At 37.8% G+C, this 17501-nt stretch overlaps 8 protein-coding genes across 8 annotated transcripts; 3 read left to right on the forward strand and 5 right to left on the reverse strand.

Annotated features, from left to right (window-relative positions):
• Positions 1 to 32: 32 nt before the first annotated feature.
• SPOG_04834 (cell end marker Tea3) lies at positions 33 to 3506 on the forward strand (the record flags this gene model as incomplete). The annotated part of the gene is made up of 2 exons (XM_013168106.1): positions 33 to 58; positions 251 to 3506. 2 exons carry the CDS (start codon positions 33 to 35, stop codon positions 3504 to 3506), a joined length of 3282 nt encoding a protein of 1093 aa, XP_013023560.1.
• A 79-nt stretch (positions 3507 to 3585) lies between these two features.
• On the reverse strand, positions 3586 to 6139 carry SPOG_04835 (transcription factor Thi1). Its single transcript, XM_013168107.1, has one exon. The coding sequence runs from the start codon at positions 6025 to 6027 to the stop codon at positions 3694 to 3696; it is 2334 nt and encodes a 777-aa protein (XP_013023561.1). The 5' UTR covers positions 6028 to 6139; the 3' UTR covers positions 3586 to 3693.
• A 463-nt stretch (positions 6140 to 6602) lies between these two features.
• SPOG_04836 (ribosome biogenesis protein Nob1) lies at positions 6603 to 8316 on the reverse strand. The gene is made up of 2 exons (XM_013168108.1): positions 8075 to 8316; positions 6603 to 7818 (listed from the first exon to the last, which is right to left on the reverse strand). The coding sequence occupies exons 1-2, from the start codon at positions 8274 to 8276 to the stop codon at positions 6845 to 6847; spliced, it is 1176 nt and encodes a 391-aa protein (XP_013023562.1). The 5' UTR covers positions 8277 to 8316; the 3' UTR covers positions 6603 to 6844.
• A 154-nt stretch (positions 8317 to 8470) lies between these two features.
• On the forward strand, positions 8471 to 10365 carry SPOG_04837 (ubiquitin-protein ligase E3). Its single transcript, XM_013168109.1, has one exon. It carries the CDS (start codon positions 8650 to 8652, stop codon positions 9976 to 9978), a length of 1329 nt encoding a protein of 442 aa, XP_013023563.1. The 5' UTR covers positions 8471 to 8649; the 3' UTR covers positions 9979 to 10365.
• SPOG_04838 (mediator complex subunit Pmc5) lies at positions 10047 to 11340 on the reverse strand. Its single transcript, XM_013168110.1, has 4 exons — positions 10961 to 11340; positions 10607 to 10813; positions 10466 to 10548; positions 10047 to 10405 (listed from the first exon to the last, which is right to left on the reverse strand). Exons 1-4 carry the CDS (start codon positions 11052 to 11054, stop codon positions 10133 to 10135), a joined length of 657 nt encoding a protein of 218 aa, XP_013023564.1. The 5' UTR covers positions 11055 to 11340; the 3' UTR covers positions 10047 to 10132.
• Positions 11341 to 11407: 67 nt separating this feature from the next.
• SPOG_04839 (nicotinic acid plasma membrane transporter) lies at positions 11408 to 13482 on the reverse strand. The gene has a single exon (XM_013168111.1). The coding sequence runs from the start codon at positions 13198 to 13200 to the stop codon at positions 11713 to 11715; it is 1488 nt and encodes a 495-aa protein (XP_013023565.1). The 5' UTR covers positions 13201 to 13482; the 3' UTR covers positions 11408 to 11712.
• Positions 13483 to 14336: 854 nt separating this feature from the next.
• On the reverse strand, positions 14337 to 14954 carry SPOG_04840 (uracil phosphoribosyltransferase; the record flags this gene model as incomplete). The annotated part of the gene is made up of 2 exons (XM_013168112.1): positions 14337 to 14683; positions 14723 to 14954. The coding sequence occupies 2 exons, from the start codon at positions 14952 to 14954 to the stop codon at positions 14337 to 14339; spliced, it is 579 nt and encodes a 192-aa protein (XP_013023566.1).
• Positions 14955 to 15748: 794 nt separating this feature from the next.
• SPOG_04841 (DUF1688 family protein) lies at positions 15749 to 17040 on the forward strand (the record flags this gene model as incomplete). The annotated part of the gene is made up of 2 exons (XM_013168113.1): positions 15749 to 16937; positions 16997 to 17040. The coding sequence occupies 2 exons, from the start codon at positions 15749 to 15751 to the stop codon at positions 17038 to 17040; spliced, it is 1233 nt and encodes a 410-aa protein (XP_013023567.1).
• Between the last annotated feature and the right edge of the window lie 461 nt (positions 17041 to 17501).

A 17501-nucleotide genomic window follows, 5' to 3' on the forward strand; every position in this document is an offset into this window, starting at 1 on the left:
CCATAGGTCTGCCATGAACACGCCAATAGCAAATGATTCCTGCAATGCTATATAGTCTGTATTTGTAGAGAATTTGTAGTTGTTATTTATTTCTTATTTTTTTCTTTTATATATTTTTGGATATCTTCACAAGTTATATAGAGTTTAGAAAATTTGGCATCGTTTTTGACTAAGTGTTTTTAGAAAGATACGCCCGATAGATTTTTTTTTGGAATTTCTGTTTTTTATTTATTTTATAATCTCTCATGAGCTCTGATCCTGACTTAGACGCGAAATTACCCACTCCAGAATCGGCTTCTCCATACCATCATTCATGGAGTGTTCCCAAATTTTTTGAGCAGGGAGAGGAAAATGAAGAACGTAACAGTTATATAGATGGAAAATGGGATTTCTTTTGTGCTACAGCCTTAATCAACGAGAGATATTTGTACTTTCACTGCAGTCATAAAAGTCTGCCAACGAGAACGTTTCTCACATTGAATCTTGAAACTTTTCAAGCAAAGTTTATTGAGCTTGATAAAGACTTTGAACGGTTCAGTTACAGTCAAGCACTAGTTGCGCATGACAATAATCTTATTTTATTTGGCAGACAAAAAACAGATGGTGTAGCGAAGGATCAACAGAATGACTATTTGCTTTTTATTTTTGGTAATAGTTTTGAAAGATGCGACATTATGAACTATGAAGACTCTTCGTTTTCTTCACGATACGGTTACTCTTTGGATACTTTAGATACCAATATTTTTTTATTTGGTGGAATTGTTAACGAAGAATACTCAAGCGATTTACTTTTCATAAATCTTCAAGGGCTCCCTGTTGCTCCTAATGAATCCTCCGACGAAAAAAAAAATATAGTCAAGTGGTCTCAAATACCTCTTCAATCAGCTTCCCCTCCTGGCCGCTGCAATCACGCTACAACGGTCGTAGGATATAAGCTAATTATTCATGGAGGAAAAAATCAAACAGGGCTTTTAGGAGATCTATGGCTTTTTGATTTAGAGACTGTGAGTTGGACTGAAATTCGGCCTGTAGGCAATTTTCCATGCCCAAGAGAAGGCCATAAAGTCGTTTCTTTTGGAAATAAACTTTACATGTATGGTGGATTTGACGAAAGCGGAGCCATTTGTAAAGATTTATGGTGTTTTAATTTGGATAAACAATGTTGGTCGCGGACAAAGGGCCCTTCCATTGCTGAAAATAATCCAATTTTCCTCAACATGGCTTGTTATAATGAACGCCTTTTCCTAATCTTCTCTCATGAGACACATAGCTCACGCCGATTCCATAGTTATGAATGTGATCCAGCGAGTCTTTCTTGGGATGACATGGGTGCTTATGGATTACCTGTCTTTAATCATGTAAGTATGTATCCCTCAAATGCATCTAGCAATACAATTTCCCTTGGAAATTTTAAATCGAATCATACAAAAAATCGCTCGAACGCATCATTCAACTTCTACGATTACTTGGAACCAACTCATAAGGCGGTACAGTCCACGAGGCATAGACACTATGGAAGTTTGGACGAGCAGGGACTGAAATCTTTGAAAGAACTTAAGAGGAATTCTCTACATCACCATCGAAATTCCGATAATCTTTCTCTTCGTGAATTCGGTCACAGTAGTCCTTTCGCATATGACGTTGATAATACAATTACTTCACTTCCCATTGCTTATAACGGTGAAGAAGACAAAAAGGATAATCAATCGCTTTTAAGTATACCTGATCATGTATCAAATCGTTCGGCGAATTTGCAAGCCTTTCACTTCAATAGTACAGATGATCGAATCGCATGGTTAGAAGAGCAGTTACTTTATTGTATGACTCAAGGCTACGCGTTGAAGCCTCCTGGACATTTGAAAGAAAAGTATCCTAAAGGGATACTTTATCAATCTCAACCTTTAAAAATGCTTGAGTCTTTACATGCTATGGAAGAGGAATTAAGCAAAACAGAATATGAGTTTAAACAAAACGCTTCCCTTTTAATTTCTGAAAATGCTCAATTGTTAGCGGAAAAGGATGCTGCGCAAAGCTCTGCCAAGTTTCATATGAAACTTCTTCAAGAAAGTAACATAGATAGTCTCACTCAGATGTTGAGTGAACGGGTGCATACGCTAGAAGTTGATGTACAACATTCTTTAGCTGAGGCGACGTCTTACTACCAAAGATATAATGAGCTAAAGCAGAAAGTTGAGGAAATGCAATTTAACAATGCTATGATGAGAAATCATCAAGCGGAGCTTACAGAGAACTACGCAAAGCTTCAGTCCATAATTGAAGAGGATAGTAGCAAAGCTGTATCGCTACAGACGGAAAATAAGATACTCAAACTAGATGTCAGCAGGCTCTCTCAAGAATCGTTGGAATTTCATTCTAAGTGTCAAACTTTAGAGTACACTAACTACGAATTGGAAACAAAACTGATTGAGTTGTGTGATCGGATGGAAATGCAAACGAACGTAATTGAAGCATCTGCCAGTGCTTTAGATGTCTCAAATACCGCTATACTATCTTTTGAAGATTCTCTTCGTAGGGAAAAGGAAGAGAACAAGATAAAGCAAGAAAAGTACTTAAGCTTGACATATCAGAGTTCCCGTCTGAACGCTGAAGTAGAACGACTTCAGATTGAAAATTCGGAACTACAGAAAACAACAGACCAAGTTCGTTCAGATGCAGCATATTTGAAATCAATTGTTCAAAATGGGTTGTCAAAATTACTATCCTCAGAAATTGAAACAAAAGAAAGCCACCAGGATTCCCCAAGAACTAATCAAAAAATCAAGTATCTTGAATCGCGACTAGTTGGTATGCAAAAGTTGTTTGAGAAACAGCAGAACAGACTTGAGACTACCATGCTAGAAATGGTTTCTGTACAAAGAAAGTATGCCGAAATGAAACATGCTTATTCAGTGGCACTCATCGAAAAAGGTGAATTGCTCAGTCAAATGAGTGGCTTTACTGAAAAAAGTAAAGGCGAACAGAGCAAGCTCTTCGAAACTCAAAGAGCGTTAGCTGACTCAAAGCTAAGTCATAATGATTATGATTCAAGGTCTACGAAAAATAATTCTTATGAGCACCTTCTGCACCAAAATGATTTGAATTCAAATGAAAAGTCTCAGGAGAAGGAAGATGCATTATCAAAAAATGATGAAATAAATGCAAATGATACTTTGTTTAAGAATTATCAGAGAAGCTACAATAATTTGATATCAGCAGGACAAATAACCATGTCACGCCAACAAGATACAATTCATCTTTTAAATTTAGGACTAGAGGACCAAAAAAAGCGGATCATTGATACCCCGAATGCACTTTCCAATGATTTCAGTCAGACTGTCAAAGTTGTTGATGACAGCCAAAATGAAAATGATGAGCAACTGCGATCGGCATCTGATATTTATTATGCCAATAGGATTAAACAATTAGAGGACGATTATCAAAAGGCGATAACATACGCAAACTGCTCTGACGAATCGTTCCAACAGTTGAATTATAAATTTATATAGACAGATTACTTTCCTTGTTAGTTTAAATATTATGGGTATAAGGGTTAGTTCAATTGTAGTTCATACATAAGAAAAAGAAGGTGAGTATTAAAGTATTCTATGAGACCAAAATTAATTTTCTTATTACTAAATCTGATTATGAACATTCTAAGGTACAAGTACTGCATAATTAAATTCCAAAACATTATTAAATCGAAGAATCCGTATTAGAGGGAGGATTTGACTCATTTGAAGGATGCAATAGCTCTGTCCAACTTAAAAAAGGTGGAGCGGGCCACTGTTTGTCTATATCTATGTTTAAGCCTAGATCATCACCAGAAGAAAAATCATTACGGACCAGCAACGACGATGGATCAGACAAGAAATCAGTATTTGGGACAGATAATGAAAGATGATCTGGTTGTGGCAGGTCAACACTTTTATGATCAGCTAAAGTACCTTCATCAACTGAAATGGCATCCGAAGCCGAAGCCGTTTGCTGTTGCAAATAGTCATTTTGAGACATATCACCAACCCAAGACTGCCACTTTCGAAAGCTGAATTGAAAGTCACTCGACTCAGGAACAAAAGAAAACGTCTTCTTGTTTGTTAGTTGATCTGAAAGCTCCCTCAAGCTTTGTAATTTTAGACGAGTTATTTCATTTCTTTGAGATAAAAACTCCATGACTTTCCATAGCTTAGATACTGCATCGTCAACTTCTACAGAAGGTTCATTGTGAGAGCACAATAACAAGATAATCCCGCTACAAATGGGGAGATACGCGTCAAAAAATGAATAACTAGACAGGCGCGTATTTTGAAACAACTGGTATGCGATATTAATCATACGACAAGAACTGTCGACGCACATACTGGCATACTTTAGGTTTTCTGCACTTAAATCTTTTCCTTTAAGTTTATTTAGCAATACAAATCGGGTAGCAAGGATAACTGCATTGTCATAAATCATTTGTAATTGAGCGTTCACGCGAAAATAAGGATTTTGTGGCGAAGACTCATCGAATAGAAGAGAATGGTGCAGATTCCGTTTCCAAAGTTCAAGTCGAGCACATAGCCTGCGAACATGAGATAGCTGCGTATTAAGGTCGGAAGAATTTTTCCAATACAGGCAATCACATACTTCACTCGTGATCTTTGTTAACTCGATAACTGCGCGCATGTTGGTTACCATCGAGGGGATACCAGGTACTTCTAATTCAAATAAGACGTTCGGATAAGGGGTAGTCACATTTTCTAGAGCAATACTAAAAGGTCGACCCATTGCAATGCTAATGAACCGGTCGATGCAAAACACTGACCACCAAAGGCGATTTCGAAGTTCTCTAGAGCTTTGACTAAGGGTCAAGTCCTCACAGTTTTTATGTAAACCTAAGGAGATAGCGGTTTTAACAGCCAGACCAAAGTAAGAATAACTAGCCTTTTGATATACGGTAGGCTGAAGATAAAGTGCTATTAAAATAGCAGACTGAACTGTATTGGTGTTACCCTGAAGCAAAACCATTGGGAAAATGCTGACAGCGGCAGAGAAGAGACGATTCCCTATTATGCAAACTTGAGGACTTGCTGCTACTGGATCGCTTTGTTGTTCAATCATATATTGATTCCCAAATGCAAGAACCATTAATAATATGCAAAGAAATCCAGGATCAGTTTGATTTTTCATAGATAAAAATATTTCCAAACGTATTTTAAAAAAGGATGCATGATAGAAAAATAAATTTGTTTGTATGTTCGTAAAAAACGTATTCACAAGAAACTCTGTTACAGTGAGAGAAGGGATTAGGCCACGGGCATGAGAGAGCAAATACTCGTCTAATTCTGGATTAAAGAAAGAAGAGGTAGGTTGATTTTGTAGTAAAGAATTAGCGGAGGAAAAGTCGTTTAGGCGCATATCATTCTGTATATTTTTCAAGAAGAGGTCTAGCGAGGTAGGACCAAGATACATCGTATCTTCCATTTTCCCAACTAGCAATGATTCAACAAAAGTGATAGATGGTTCATTTTCGAGGGATTCATGAGAATAATTAGGATCAATGCTATTCGGCTCAGAAACGTAGTTATCATCATGGTTGCTAATATGATTTCTCTTTAGCTCATTGTTTATACTAAGAATAGGATCTAAATCATTAAGGATAGAGGAGAGTTGATCGGGAGTTAGATGTTCATGCTCAGATAATTTCTTAGATACTGTAACTAAATTTTTCGTATCCAAGTTAAATTCAGGGCATATCCTAGAAAAAATGTATTCAAAGCACAATTGGCGCTCAGACAATTCGTTTAAATATTCCCGAGACGGCAGCTTACTTTGATTTTTTTGAGTATATATACACTCCACGCCAAGTAAGCGACAGTTCTCGCAAGAGTCATTACCATCACACTTAATCTTTTTCTCTCTGCAATGTTTACAAGCGCGAAAGACTCTTCTTCGTTGTTCAGGCGGTACGCGTCGCTTTTTTTTTTTCTCAAATGCCTTGACATCTGCGTATAATTGAGTCTTAATAAATCCCAAATTCTCATTCATATCAAATCAGTCCCGAATCCATCGCAATCTTTACGAATATTTAAATCATACAAACCAAACTAAACAAGCCGCCTTCTTTTGATAATTGCTCTTTCTCAGTGGTCGTAATGAATCAAATTCACTGGAATGATGCTAAGTTCTATCATCAGTAATATAATACAAAGGAGGAAGCCTACTTAAGCATATGCGTTTATACCGTATTTTGAGATATGTTTGAAGGAAGTAGGATATTTTCTTAAATATGAATCTTTATTTTTTATTATTAACATATGCTTACTCATTTAATCTATGCTCTTATAGTACAACTATGTATGTTAGTATGCTAAATAGCGTAGTTTTCTGAATTAAGATAATATGATTTATGCTCTCGTAGAATCATTGATGTCTCTTGTAAATTTTAGTTTGCTGAAGATTACAAGCGAAACTGAAAATAGCTTAGGGAGAGTATGTTATGTCGGAATAGTGTCAGTTTTCTTGAAAACAAAGGAGATTATACATGGGGCTTTTTATTCAAGTAGAAGGACCGGTCGAAATTTATAGAGCACCTCAAAGAATTCGTAAAAAATAAATACTATTATGGAAAAATTGTCCGCAATGGACAAATCGTTATACGGTTACTTATTAATGATTAATACTACGTAGAGAAAGACGATATACTGTTTCTCAAGACAAAAACAAAATAAAATCTATTTGTTCGACTAGACTCAAATTAAAAATACCCAATATAAACACCAATTAACAGAATATAACATAGCAGTACCCAAAATTTTCTTCAAACATCCGTAACCATAAATGAAAGATAACAAACACTTTTCGTCTAGCGCCTTCTTGTTTTGCGAACTTCATTTGGATTTCTCCGGCCGGCGCCTACGCTAATACGCAAATGTTCCTTAGGGGCACCCGTTAACAAAGAAGGGAGGAAATCTTGATCCATCAGATCAACTTCCTTCTTTCGTTGCATATAACGGACAGCCTTTTGGTATTCTGGCTGATCCTCACGCAAGATAGGATTCTTCTTGCCTTTACCACTTGGTGTACCATGAACTGGTTTCGGAATAGCGTATTTCGTACCTCGGGTCTTCCACTCAAAATTCTTCTTCAAGTGTACTTGGAACTCACCCTTGGAGTTGATGCTGCAAGTCGTCTTTATCAGCGTATCACCTCCGCAAGAGGTACAAAACTTTTTCGACATATCATTAACAATAGCATAGCAACCATGACAGCGAAGAACGAAACGTTTAACGTTTTGAATTTTCAAACCATCGGAAGAAACCAAATTTAGGCCTATTTGCAACATAACATTTTGCATTGCAAAATCAGTCGTGGCGCATGCGACCTTTAAATGGGAGGGTTGAACGACACTTTCACCAACGCCATCCTGAGTTTTTTTCTTGCGAATATTGGAAGGTGTAATCCAGCCGTCATCTTCCTCTTCTCGGTCTTCTTGCTCGTCCTCCGTCAATTTAGGCTTTTGATTGGAATAAGAAGCATCCTTAATGTTTTCGCTTTCATCCTTCGTTTTCTGTTCCATCAACGGATCTTGTTTTTGCTTATCCTTTTGCTCGTCTTCTTTATTTTCCTCGGGAGACGATGAGGTTTCTTTCACCGATAATTCATCTTTGTTAAGATGAGCTGGAGGCTTGCCATTTATTCGTTTCTGACCAGGATATTGACGAAGTCTCCAGTCTCCCCCATTGAATTCATATTCAAGCTCGTACGTAAGGGCAAGAATGTGGATATCCGTAATAGATAAAGAAGCAAAGTCACCAGTTTGCTTTGCAAAATCAGAAACTATTTCAAAAAGTTAATACATTGTCAATCATGCATGTAAAATGAAAGCTATGATACGTCGGAGAATAATAAAACAGGCTATAAAGCCAAAGCAAGGGCAAAAACATTACTCGATAGACTTTTTTGTTTCATCTTACGCATACATGCTGAAATCCATTCCATTCTAGCAAGTATTTTCGTTTTTAAAGGAATCATTATCAGCGAATAGAGTCTTCCTCTTCACTCCAATATAGCTTAATCTAGAACCTATACTTACCTTTCTTTATGAACTCTTGCTTAGGAACACGCTGGATGACTTGACCGCCCCAAAGCTCAAAATTTCTACGTGAAGCTTCATCTCGAATTTCTTGAACAACTCGAGGTGTGGTATAAAACTTCTCAGCAGAATTCCTTAACAGAGAGCTCGAACATATAATCCCACCAGTATCCAAAACGAGATGAGTAATCGCTTTACTCATAGTATCATGAAACAAAACCCCAATGTGGTTTAGGACAAATTCATATACGCCCTACTAGAACTATTCATTTCGCTCTAGCTCGATAAGTTTTGGGTATTACGGTGTAGTCCGCTACTGGTTTATACCGAAATATTATGCCTCATTATTTGCCAAATGAAAAAGTACATAAACAAGAGTCTCCAAATACCAATTCATTGCCATATGAATAAGTTTGCATGTTCCTAGTATTTTTTGACGACTTTTGAGTCTCCTGGCTAAACTAGTGTAGTAGAAGACAAGAGTTTTTTGACAGAAACAGGTGGAAGTGGATTGTTTATGGCATTTGTTAGTTTTCGCGTCAAGTTTTTGATTAGTCAAGCCAAAGGAAGAGTTTATGTTGGTTCCATGTGAAATAATGACTAGGAAAACATTAATTGATGAAAATAGGGAATTGATTAATGATGAATTGGTTGCCTTACAATCCATTTATCCTGAACTTGAATTAGATGGCAACAATTGTGGTCGCGTTTCCATCCCCGTGTCAACAGAAGACACGTTTTATTTGTCCTTTCCAGATCTGAAAAGGACAAATAATATAGACACGATAGCAACTAAACATTTCCCTGCTATAGAACTAGAGTTTTTTCTTCGGGAAGGATATCCTCAAAAGTCTCCTCCAGTATTCTTCCTAAAGTCATCGTGGCTTCCCATGAGACAACGGCGTACTTTAACGTCCTCTATGGTGAGATTATGGAACGAAATTCATGACTGTGTTTTATTTGATGCAATCGAACTTTTGCGCTCCAGTGCATCATCTGCGTTTCAATCTCCTAAGGAGATGGTTTTCCCTTCGGATTCAGAGAGTTTGAAACAAGAGTTCCTTACAACTGATAAGCATGCAAGTTTGATGGATTTCGAGAATCGCACATTCACGTGCTTAATTTGCTTTGACAATTTTAGCGGCAAAGACTGCTTTCGGCTAGCCCGCTGTGGTCATGTATGCTGTAAGCAATGCCTTACCGATTATTATTCCGTCTGCATTGAAGAAGGAATGTTTACTCAGTTAAAGTGTGTTGATTTAGAGTGTGCTAAAACTGCTTCTATCTTGACACTGGAGGAAATGGAAATGATAGTCGGCCCGGAATTGAGGAAGAGATTCCAGGAATTAGACGAAAAGCGGAGGTATGAAAATGATGCGAACATTGTATTTTGTCCTCGGAAATCATGTCAAGGCCCGGCAAGGCGAGATCCTGGTCAGAAGCTTGCAATTTGTCTCAAGTGTGATTTTGCATTTTGTTCATTTTGTCAAGCATCATGGCATGGTGACTTATCTGCTTGCAAGCTTCAGGGTGATTCTAAAAAATTAGTGAAGATGTATCTGGACTATCAAGAGTCAGACGCGGACAAGGCCGAGGAACTCGAAAAACGCTATGGTAAACGGATTTTGGACAAACTCGTTGAGCAAGTTAAAAACGATGAGGAGGCTGAACGTTGGGCTCTTTTGAACGGTCAGCGTTGTCCTACTTGTGACCGGGTAGTTGAAAGAATAGATGGATGCTGTCATATGATTTGTCTTTGTGGAACTCATTTTTGTTTTCTTTGTGGTGCTTATCTCATGGAAGCCAATCCTTATATACACTTCAATGACCCTATGAGTACATGTTATGCTATGCTGTTTGCTTCTCCAGAAGAAAAGCAACGCTTTTCCGAAAATTGGTTATGATACCTACTGATTCCATTAGAAGTGCTATGGGAATTTGGAAGGAAAAAAAAACTGTTTTTTAAAAATAAACGCTTATTAAATTATTTATTTATCTATTAATAATACCTTTTTGATCATCTATTTATGTCACCTTTTTTGGGCGGAGTTGTGGATTTCAAGGATTAGAGGGAGTTTGAGCAGGATTATGGAGAGATTGTAGACTCATCATGAAGGCTCGCACAACTGAAAAGTCTTCAGCGGAAAAGGTATAATCAACATTGTTTTCTGCATTGGTGTTTTCGTTTTTATTTGTTTCCTGTAAGTCTTTGCCTTGGGAACTCGGATTATCAGAAATCTTCTGAGGATATGTATATCCTTCTTGAGGATGATATTGAGGGATATTTTCAATCTTTTTTAAAGCTGTTTGAAGACTATGAGTCGCATTCAACTAAAACAAAAAAAAAATTGTTAGTCGATTAACCTTAATTCCGAAGTAGGCTTGACGTACCATTCTAGTTGCTAACAAAGTATATGCATTAGGAGCCATGTAAATATTTTCATTACAAACGAAATAAGTACTTAAAGGTTTTACTTCGCAGTGTTAGTGTATATTGAAGATATTGGAAGAAGACTGTTATAACATGCATACCTTCTTGCTCGTTGAGTCGGTGTTGTTTTTGAATAATCCATAAAAACGGAGGCCTTTCATGAGTAACGACAAATTGTGTTCCAGTCAATCTTCTTAGATGATTATTTAAGTCACCCAAATCGAGAGCGTTGAATTGCGATTGCATTTTTAGCATCTGATTATTGGATTTATGATCGTAGAAGGGAGAAAATGAAAAGTAATCAAGAACTAGGACTGTTAATATAAGCTGAATGGAAGCATAGTATAGGAACAGGGTCGGGCTCCACTGGTCGTGTGGGCCCAGTAGCAGAAGCATTTGCAGTTAAAACAGGAGAGAAAGTAGATACAGTTCAGCCATACTTCTTGTAAACATACCATTTTCGGTCCGCAGACCTCCTACGGATTGTACCCATTCAGGCATTCGCCATTGTATATTGCTGAGATCAAAAGGAGAAGGTGTAGTTGTCATAATTTTTGTTGATATAGTAAAGAGTATTACTACGAAAAGAACGATTCAATTAGAATTCCTAGGAATAATAAATAATGAAAGTCTTTCAACGCAGATAAATTGAGGCCTGCGAAAGAGATTCGTAACTCGTTATTTTATAGGTAAATTTTTGTATTTGTTCTAGAGAAAAAAAGGTAGAAGATAGAAATATATCAGTTTTGGCTAGGAAAAACAGTTTATGATAGCGGTAGCAGGTAGTACCCATAGACCTGCAACTAGAAAAAGCAATTTGAAAGTCGGTTTCGTCTGAACGTTGTATCATACTAATATGAATAAATACTTATTTATATAATAACATTTCATTTTGATATCTAGTTTCATTCATATTAACTTGTTAATAACAAAAAAAGCAACGCAAAATCATAGGTAAAACATTATATAGAACTAATATACAAATTAAGCAATAGGGAAGACTAAGAGTCCTATTAATCGTCTTGTCGTCCAAAATTGTTGAAATATACAAATATACAAAAAAAACGATCGGTAGGGTAATGATTCATAACAGTGTTTGTATGAATGGAAAGCCATAATGGATAACACGAAAAAACGAATCAGCGAAAGGTGCTTAAATTCAAATTCACGTTGGGCTCTTTTTTAGTATACAAAGTATGCAATCGTCTCAAAGCATATATAGAAATTGAGGATCATCGTCGTTATGGGGCTGCTTCAATAATTCATCAGGAGTCAACTGATCCATAGACCGCCTCTTTGTAGTATTCTTAGCTGAATAATAGAAAATGGTCAGGATGTGCAAAACGGTTGCGATGCCAATCGCAACTAAAGAGGTAGCATGACCAGCGACATACTTGGGCGGGAACTGATACACTTGGCCAGAGAGAATACCAGCAGAATTTGCAATTGCCATTTGCATGCTAATTGCTGTCGCACGCTTGTAATGGGGTGCGACATTGGCACTCAACCAGGTTACGTTCAGGCCAGCGCCGGTGTAAATGCCCAATGAACATAAATAACAAGCAAAGTATAGGACGTTGTTTTTTCCTTGACAAGTGAGCAGCAAGATATAACCAATAATGGGGAAGATGTTGCTAGTAATCAAAATGAGACCTCTTGATCGAAAGCGATCCGAAAGGAACGAAGCTATAATATAGACAGCAGCACCTAGTATATAGACTGGGATGGTGAGATATTGAACAGAAAGAGATTGGTGACCCATTCCTCGAATAATGGCAGGAAGAAAGGTACTGAAGCCATATAAACAGGTATCTTGTCCAAATTCTGCAAGAGAAGAAAGGTAAATTTTAAAATCTTTTAAAGCTTCTTTGACGCTCTTCCAATCGAAATGGTCCGCCTCCAAATCAAAGCGTCGCTGCGCTTGACGACGACGAACCATTTCTCGATAGGGCTCAGACAAAAACCAAGCCTTTGCTGGATCATTTGGAATAACAAAGTATCCAAGGACTCCAGCCACGAATCCAATCATACCTTCAATGATAAACAGCCAACGCCATCCAGCGTAGCCTCCGACACTGTGCATGTGTAAAATGGCGTAGGCAAAGAGACCGCTAAAGGCACCAGATAGAGCTGATGCAGCAAACAGATATGCAATGCGTGGTGCCAGCTCGTCTCTAGAATAAATCATTGTCAAATAAACCGTGAGACAAGGAAACAGACCTGCCTCACAGACACCTAGAACAAGTCGAGTAGCAAGAAACCCGGCATAGTTTTGCACAAATCCAGTGAATATGGTTGTAAGAGAAAAGGTTATCACAATGAGAGTTAGCATTTGCTTTGGTTGAAACTTTTTGATCAATAAAGTCGTGGGTATTTCAAACAAAATAAAAGTAACATAAAATAAACTTGTTACAATATTGAATTGGTTTCCTTTAAGGTGTATATCTTCAGTCAAGCCTGCGATTTTTGCATTGCCAATATTAGTGCGATCCAAAAAGGCAATTAAATAGAATATCATAATCGTAGGAGCTAATACCAAATCTAAGCGCCTTAACAAACGTCTTCGTTCGCCTACTGAAAGCTCCTTTTCGGCAAGGTCACTCGATGATGATTTTGTAGACTCGCCCTCTTTCTCGTCTACGATAACGTGGAATACTTTTGGGGCTTCTTCTGACTCTCCCGAAGCCGCGCGCATAATGGGTTAAAAGTCGTTTCTCCAGAAAACAATGACAAAAGTGAGTATTGACTCTGAATTGTGGGGTTACAAAGTTCTTAAAGTAAACGACAAGAAAAAGTATAGATGACCTGTCTTTTAGTAAATACAAAAGAAGAGTTTGTTCCAAAACCAGAAATGAAGAATGATGGCGAAAAGTCGGCAGGATCAAAAGACAAAGAAGGGGCCTTTCTACAAGAAATTTTGTTATACTCCACCGTTGCCTTTGTAACTTTTTCTTATAAATTGAAAATTGTAAATGAAAAAAAGGCACGCGTAGATGTTTATACCGGATAGCTGGAAGAAGCAGTCCATCGGAAATTTGGATAGGAAAACCCCTGATTGGACAAAAATTTAAGTGCTAAATTAGCGAAACTTATATTACAAATGAAGTAACCAAAATAAGGATGAAAATTATTATTTATATAGTTTGTAATAAATTATGTTCTTTTGGATAGTAAATTTTTAAAAGATCCAAACTACAACTTGATTCTTTTTTTTTTCATGAATCGGTTCGAAGTGTTGAACTGTTGATAATTATGAAATTTCGGGATCCCGGTTAGACATCTCAATCGGAAATTCGGCAATACGACATTTGTAAATAATTGCCATATTAACGAGGTGCTTAATAAAATACTTGTTGGTTTCAATCGTATAATTTTATGATTTGCCTTGGGTATGAAGAAGATAATAAAGGGCTTAAAGAAATTAAGTATAATAAGTATAATAAAACTAAAGCCTCCTAAGCTAACTATAACCTTTATAAATCCATTGGAACAAATGCTTCAATGAAAAAGGGACTGACTGTCTTTTTAATTGAGAGTTGGGAAAGAATATAAAGATCAGTAAACAAAATTAAGGCAAATTATATCATAACAATTGAGACACCCTTTTTCAATAAAAGACAGTATCATTTCAATGAAATGCATCTTGACTTCAAAAACAAACAATATCCAATTCATGATAATTTAAATGTTCCTACGGCAATAGGAATCCATACGTAATCGGGTACACCAGGAGAAAAATGAGAGCCTTGGGGCATGGAAAATATAAGAAATCATCCCGTACGAAATTTGGTTTTCATCGAATATTTCTTTAACTCTCGCTTGTTCTATAGCTTAGGCAGCCGCACCATAGAGTCGGTCACCGATGTCGCCAATACCAGGGACGAGGTAACCTTTGTCATCAAGGCTCTTGTCGATGGCACCAAAGACAAATTCCACACCAGGAGTATTGGAAAACCGGACAAAAGCTTGCGCGCTTGCTAAAACGCTGACAAAAACAATGCGCTTACAACCCCACTCTTGGAGAGTAGTAATGACGGCTTGAGCAGTACCACCTGTGGCCATAACGGGGTCCAAGACAATGGCCGTTTCCGTAGAGTTTTTAGGAAGCTTGTTGTAATATTCAATAGGTTGCAAAGTGCTTTTTTCACGGAAAATTCCAATATGATAAATTGGCACATCTGGCAGTACCTTTGAGAAAGCGCCCATCATAGACATACCGGAGCGAAGAACCGGGATAACCGAGACAGAGGAATTGTCCAAGGACTTGGTGGACTCGTAAGCCAGAAAACGAGAAATTTCATCAATTATGCCGCGAACTTGAGAAGGTTTCAAAGACAGATCACGAAGGACAGAAATTAATTTATTGACAACAGGGTGATCAGAAATGGTAATGTTTTTCATGGTATCTACAGAGGATGAGAGAGAAATCGAAGTGGTGGTATTCGTCATTGTAGAAGAATCGTTCCTGCGGATATAAACAAATATATAGTAGTGCGTATCTATCAGAATGGTTGGGAAACCTGTTATGAGGGCAGTTGTAAACAAAGGGCTGGTTGCAACGATGAGAGAAGAAGCCTAAACAAAAATGGAGAGAAACGGAAACCTGTCTCTAAAGGAAGAAGTATGAGTGAATGGATGTGGTTTTTTTTTTGACTGAAATCCTTTGAATTTATATTATTTCCTTCTCATTGTTTTTATGGTTTCCTCGGTACTCCCGCGGTTCAGACAGGTCTATCAGTATCGGCTTGTAGCTGATATGGACGGAGAGGGCTTCCGTGGTATTACTTACTATAGCATATGCTTTCATTTTTGAAGCATATGCTTATACTTTGGGATAACTATCGCCATCAGCGATTGTCCATCCATATTTTTGACGGGATTCCAGCCGCGGTTTGGCCGTGGTATAAATAAACTCCATGAAGTTGTGACATACGGGGAAAGCGTATCTTGAATGGAAGCCATTGGGTGGTTTGGTATCTGTTTACATGAAAATTACTCACCTATAAATGACCATCCTTTTTCCTTTCAGGTACCCTTTTAGTTTTGTTTTTCTAGTGTAATCATAGTACTAGCAAGAAATCTTAACATCCTTGTCGATCAGGAGAACACCCAATTGCACAAAAGAATTCAAGCATACATTCTTTTTTCGCTTTTTGTCTTGTCTCTATTCCTCTCAGGCTAACTCCTTCTTTGCTTCTTGTTATTTGTTTGTAATTGTGAATTGATTCACGGTTTCCCCCAAAATGACTACAGATACAATCGCTGATGTTTTGTCTTTACAGAATATTCGCATCAAGGCTCAAAGAGTTTTTGCCGTTGCCGAACAAAACCGGTTGCGCGCTTTCGAGTACGATCCTTGCAAGCTTGACACCGTAGCAGACTTTGTGGTATCAGTGATTCAAGCAGACTTTAAAGGAAAATACGAAACAATTCCTCCTCATGGGCGATGGCAGCACTTTGAGGTTGGAAACGTTGCTCGTCTCACCCAGCTGATTAGCACCTGGAACCAGCAGGGGGTAACTTCTGTTGAAGTCTGCAAGCGCGTGTTGGACATAACATTTCTTAGTGTTTTACTTGATGCCGGTGCCGGGGATAAGTGGTCATACTTGGATGGTGTTGAACGATATGCTCGTAGTGAAGGTTTGGCAGTCGCCAGTCTTCGTTGCTTTCAAAAGGGTTTATTCTCGAGCAATCCAGAGAACCCATACCAGGTGGACGGTGTTGCTTTGAGCCACTTGAAAACGGAAGCTTTGGCGGATGGCTTTCAAGTTTCCAAACAGAACCCAATTGCTGGTATAGAGGGACGAGCCTCCATTCTTCGTGCTTTGGGAAATCAGTTAAAGAGTTCTCGCCCCAGCTTCTTTGTGGACAGCGTCTTTCCTACAGGGGACTTTACTTCTGAAAGCCTCAATGTTGAAAGGCTATGGTCGGAATTGCAAACGGTGTTAATTCCCATTTGGCCCGAGCGTACAAAATATGCGGGAGAAAACGTCGGTGATGCTTGGTTCCTACCTACGATTAATTCTATACAACCTTTCCATAAATTAACTCAATGGCTAACCTATTCCCTCTTGATTCCTTTGAAGCGATTGCTGCACATACAAGTTGTTAACGAAACCCTTCTGACCGGACTACCGGAATATAGAAATGGTGGTCTCTTTGTGGATTTTGGAGTACTCAAGCTTCGACCCGAATATTCCCTTACTGACGAATACGAGCCAGAGAGTATTGTCATTGTTGAGTGGAGAGCCATGACCGTTGTACTACTTGACAAACTTTTAAATATGATAAACGAACGCATGAAAAATGAATTATCAGCTCCATTATCGTTGGCACAAATGTTGGAAGCTGGAAGCTGGAAATCAGGAAGAATAATTGCTCGCAAGTTACGACCCGCAAATGCAGGCAGCCCTATTCTGATTAAAAGTGATGGTACATTGTTTTAGCTTGTATTTTTACTTGTTCGTTTGTTTTTGTAATGAATTTTCTAGACTATCAAGAATGGCTTATTAGTATTTTCCATCGGTTCATATGATTAGTGATCATCCTTGTATTGAAATATAAAAGTAGACACTTGTATTTATTGAATAGAAAGATATTGTTACCAAAATCTAAAAGAAAATTTTGTTAGTTTCTTTTTGCTTTTTGTTTATTTATTTCACAATTATGTACTACGTTTCAACTACGAGTAACCTTCGACTTTTAGACTATTTCTCATAAAAAGGAATTCACGTTCTCCTTAGTTATTCTCTTATTTCAGCCAAAAACAAAGATAGTGCAATCAACTGTTTGTTTACCATTCTCCTTTTTGTTTATTTACATTTTCCAATAAGGCGCCCTTGCCTCGTCGCTTAAGCACAATTCAAATTTAGTCTTCGGTATTTTCCCGCGGATGTCCCGAATGTATAAAGCACCTTTTTTATCGGTAGGCAGTTATAAAACTTTAAGCTGCATCTTCAATTACGTCTTCCTTTCGACGACGGCGGCGGCGGTACC

This window comes from Schizosaccharomyces cryophilus (assembly GCF_000004155.1).
Source record: "Schizosaccharomyces cryophilus OY26 unplaced genomic scaffold supercont4.3, whole genome shotgun sequence".
In the NCBI taxonomy this organism is placed as follows: domain Eukaryota; kingdom Fungi; phylum Ascomycota; class Schizosaccharomycetes; order Schizosaccharomycetales; family Schizosaccharomycetaceae; genus Schizosaccharomyces; species Schizosaccharomyces cryophilus.

Excerpts from the sequence above, each read along its gene's own strand:
- SPOG_04835 (XM_013168107.1), bottom strand. The coding sequence starts at position 6,027 with ATGAATGAGAATTTGGGATTTATTAAGACTCAATTATACGCAGATGTC.
- SPOG_04836 (XM_013168108.1), bottom strand. The coding sequence starts at position 8,276 with ATGAGTAAAGCGATTACTCATCTCGTTTTGGATACTGGTGGGATTATA. Across the intron at positions 7,819-8,074 it reads GCAAGAGTTCATAAAGAAAG|TTTCTGATTTTGCAAAGCAA; the intron begins GTAAGTATAGGT and ends TTTTTGAAATAG.
- SPOG_04837 (XM_013168109.1), top strand. The coding sequence starts at position 8,650 with ATGTTGGTTCCATGTGAAATAATGACTAGGAAAACATTAATTGATGAA.
- SPOG_04838 (XM_013168110.1), bottom strand. The coding sequence starts at position 11,054 with ATGACAACTACACCTTCTCCTTTTGATCTCAGCAATATACAATGGCGA. Across the intron at positions 10,814-10,960 it reads AGGTCTGCGGACCGAAAATG|TTCTTGATTACTTTTCATTT; the intron begins GTATGTTTACAA and ends TAACAGTCCTAG. Across the intron at positions 10,406-10,465 it reads CTTTGTTAGCAACTAGAATG|TTGAATGCGACTCATAGTCT; the intron begins GTACGTCAAGCC and ends TTTTTGTTTTAG.
- SPOG_04839 (XM_013168111.1), bottom strand. The coding sequence starts at position 13,200 with ATGCGCGCGGCTTCGGGAGAGTCAGAAGAAGCCCCAAAAGTATTCCAC.